Raw genomic sequence first — 3,230 nt, forward strand, 5'->3', positions numbered from 1 at the left:
CTGCTGCGAGCAGAAAATCGCACGTTCGACCTGGCAGCCGGCATCGTTGGAATTGAACATGTCGCTTCTGCTGCATCTGTGGCCGTCAACAATGTCTCTTTCTTTTCGGTTAAACCCTGAAGAAGAGCATCAGTCTTTGCTATCGATATCTGCAGCTCCGATAGCCACTCAGGTTCAGCCTTTTCATCCAACACGGCAATTTCGGACGCTGACTCCTTCCCGTGCATTGGATAAGACTGACAAGCTATCAATTTATGAAGAACGTTGATTGTATTTTGAGCGAGTCCTGTAACTCTCTCAATATAACTTCGCTGAATATCCTGACGACTCTTGTGCAGCATATGATGGGCAAATTCATCCCCGGCAATTGTGTGCATAAGACCCATAATGCCACTCCGCAGCAGGTTGCTCACAGATTCCTCCACCTGCTGCTCTGTGTTTGTGCCAACTGTGCAGATAGTACGTGCCGTCGCCGCTGGTAGTGGTGGTGGTGGTGGTGGGTGACGGCCACATTTCTCATTGGATGACCCCAAAGACGTGAAGGAAGAAGAGCGCACCAAATCTTCAAGTGGGGAGTTTGCCGGGCTTGTACGAAGCGACTCCTCTGCGTCCTCCATGACGTACACATCACTGCTGTGACTAGACATCGGCTTCACTGAGACAAACTCCACATGAGTCGTGTTATAAAGAAAAGGAATAAATAAAAACGGAAGAGAAGTAAACTTCAACCTTAAGTGCGAAAACCAAAAAAAAAATAAATAAATAAAGGAAGCAATCGGCACACATCGATAAATCCGCGAATGCCTCATTAAAGCAACGGGGATAACAATTGTCCATAAGCAACTTTTTAATGTGCTGCGCCATAAATCTCATCCTATTCCTTTTCCCGCCGCAAAAAAAAAAAAAGGAAAAAGAAGGAGGAGAAGAGAAAAGAATGCCAAAACCAAAGCAGGAACCAACACTCACCCCACTGCCACTCATTCCTGCTCCTTGAGACATTGTAGTACACGTTCCCAACGCCTCCTCTCGTCATCTGAAAACCCCCAACGGCCGACAGCAACTACGTCCCCTTCGGGATTTGTTTGCATCTCCATATCTTTCTGCGCTGATATCATCGGCCGCCGCAAGTCCACTTCACGAACAAAAAAACGTTGTGACGCCTTGTTAAGATGGTGGAAATGTCGCCGTACTCGTTCCTGGGTCAGTTGCATCTGAAGCTCCTCCATGGCAATGTCATCCACCATTTCCCCTTCACGTAAAGAACGTTGAGAAGCCTCGGCCGCCGCATCATCGTCCTTGCGAGACGCACTTTTCACTGCCCTTTGCTCCTCCAACAAGTACCGCCGTGCAACCTGGCGCATCTCCCTCCTCACGTCCTCGGAGGTGATGCAATCCCACCGCTTATCTCGAACCCTTCGAAGTGCCGCTTGCAACTCTTCCTCAGGATCACATGGCACCACCTCCTGCGCCCGCCACAGATGCGTTTGCTTCGCCTTGTCATAGTGGCAGGTGGCGGAGAAACTCACGTACGATCCAGGCAAAGGTGTTGGCGGAGAAGCCGCGCCCTCCAACTTCCCCCGCGTCTCAGTTGTAGAGGCGTCACCTTTGCGCAGAAGGAACCAAACACTCAAAGGATCTCCTTGGCTCAATGACTGTGATACACTCGCCGTAATTTGCGCGTCTTCCCCGATCTCTTCCATCGTTGTGGATGATGCTGGATGCGGGGCCGTCGACAGAAGCGAAGCAGGAGGTGGCACGGCAAGAACAAAGCCGTACCCCCGGTCAGGAAACACTTTATGCACAACACCAATCATGCGCACCGGCAACGCCTTGGCGGCCGTGGAGGCATGTCGCCGCCCGCTCCTACCGACACGTAAGACACAATCAAAACGCCACAAACGCATCCCTCTCTTACACTACTCTTTCCCACACACAAAAAAAAATAAATAAATAAATAAATTCACACATCAAACAAAAGATAAGAATATATATATATATATATATATATATATATATATATATATATATATATATATATTGCATCATGCTATATTATTCATCACACCGGTTTTACATAATCAAATCCTCCTACCCAAAACACACAGGCAACCAGAAAAAAAAAAAAAAGTCAACACGACATGCACCGAGCATACACAAACCGCACCCCACAGTCTACCGTGAACCAAAAAAAACGAAAAGAAAAAAGTACCAAAAATATATAAAACAAAGACCTTCAATACAAACTATTATAAGCACATACATTTAACAACACATATATCGTGAGGAAAACAAATAACAACCCCTCGTATCCTACCAAAAAAAAAAAAAAAAACCACTCCACAATAAACCCAAAATGCAGACTGTAAACACCAAACAACAAGGACAGATAGACAAATATATATGCACATTTCGGCACATTTGACGGCATCACGACAACAACAATGAAACATAAAAAACACGGAGGGCTCTCTGAAAGTAATCAATGCCATGCTTTCGTTCAAAAAAATAAACGACAACGAAGCAACAGCACAACTGTTTAAAAAGCAGAGAAAAGGGTCAGCGTCAACCTGGCCATCCAGTGCGGCGTGAGACAGTCAGGGTACAAAAACAATTACTACCATCAAAAGCACAGTCCGGGCAGTGACGGCCGTCTGGCAAAGCGCTGCCGCCCAAATAAAAAAAATAAAATAAAATAAAAGGCAAAACAACAAAAAAGCAAAGAAATAATGAATACAAATAACAAAAGAAAAAAACACGGCGAGCCCCACACAAACGCCGTGTGCGCGGATCTCAGAAACGGCAGAAAGAACACAACACGGAATGCGGGAGCTACGCGGTGCGGTCACGCCCCGACATCCACAAGATAACCCGCTCCACTGAAATCTGTGGCTTCAACGACAGCAGCAGCTTAAAGATGCCATTCTCAAATGCGTTTCTGTCATTGCCACGCGTCAGCAGGAGGACCCGCACAAGCAGGAAGGCCTCAACGTCACCCCCAAGCAGCTGCTTCAGCCCCTCGCACTCCGCATGGTCGCCCAGGGCCTCCTCCAGCACCTGCAGCACGTGTTCCGCGGTCACGCCTTTCTGCCCGGGCGCCTCCTCCTCCTCCCTCGGCGCCGCCGCAGCGTCCTCCACCACGGCACGGGGGGAAGCAGGCACAATGGGGGCAGCGCACGGCACGGCATTCCGCCTCGGCGTCGCCTTCCGGGGCCGCGACGGCGCCTGCGGAC

At 48.6% G+C, this 3,230-nt stretch overlaps 3 protein-coding genes across 3 annotated transcripts, besides 7 other annotated features; all 3 read right to left on the reverse strand.

Moving 5' to 3' along the window:
- On the reverse strand, positions 1-809 carry Tc00.1047053510343.5 (hypothetical protein, conserved; the record flags this gene model as incomplete). Its single annotated transcript, XM_797836.1, has 1 exon — positions 1-809. A coding segment is annotated over one exon (809 nt), but the record flags the coding sequence as incomplete, so codon positions are not given.
- Positions 1-3,230: a sequence feature (heterozygous, non-Esmeraldo-like haplotype).
- Positions 477-500: a microsatellite.
- Positions 746-767: a sequence feature (AT_rich).
- Positions 894-935: a sequence feature (A-rich).
- Tc00.1047053510343.10 (hypothetical protein, conserved) lies at positions 978-1,904 on the reverse strand (the record flags this gene model as incomplete). Its single annotated transcript, XM_797835.1, has 1 exon — positions 978-1,904. The coding sequence occupies one exon, from the start codon at positions 1,902-1,904 to the stop codon at positions 978-980; it is 927 nt and encodes a 308-aa protein (XP_802928.1).
- Positions 1,937-1,960: a microsatellite.
- Positions 1,985-2,038: a microsatellite.
- Positions 2,672-2,698: a microsatellite.
- Tc00.1047053510343.15 (protein kinase, putative) lies at positions 2,830-3,230 on the reverse strand (the record flags this gene model as incomplete). Its single annotated transcript, XM_797837.1, has 1 exon — positions 2,830-3,230. A coding segment is annotated over one exon (401 nt), but the record flags the coding sequence as incomplete, so codon positions are not given.

This window comes from Trypanosoma cruzi, genomic scaffold (genome assembly GCF_000209065.1).
Source record: "Trypanosoma cruzi strain CL Brener 1047053516717 genomic scaffold, whole genome shotgun sequence".
Classification (NCBI taxonomy): domain Eukaryota; phylum Euglenozoa; class Kinetoplastea; order Trypanosomatida; family Trypanosomatidae; genus Trypanosoma; species Trypanosoma cruzi.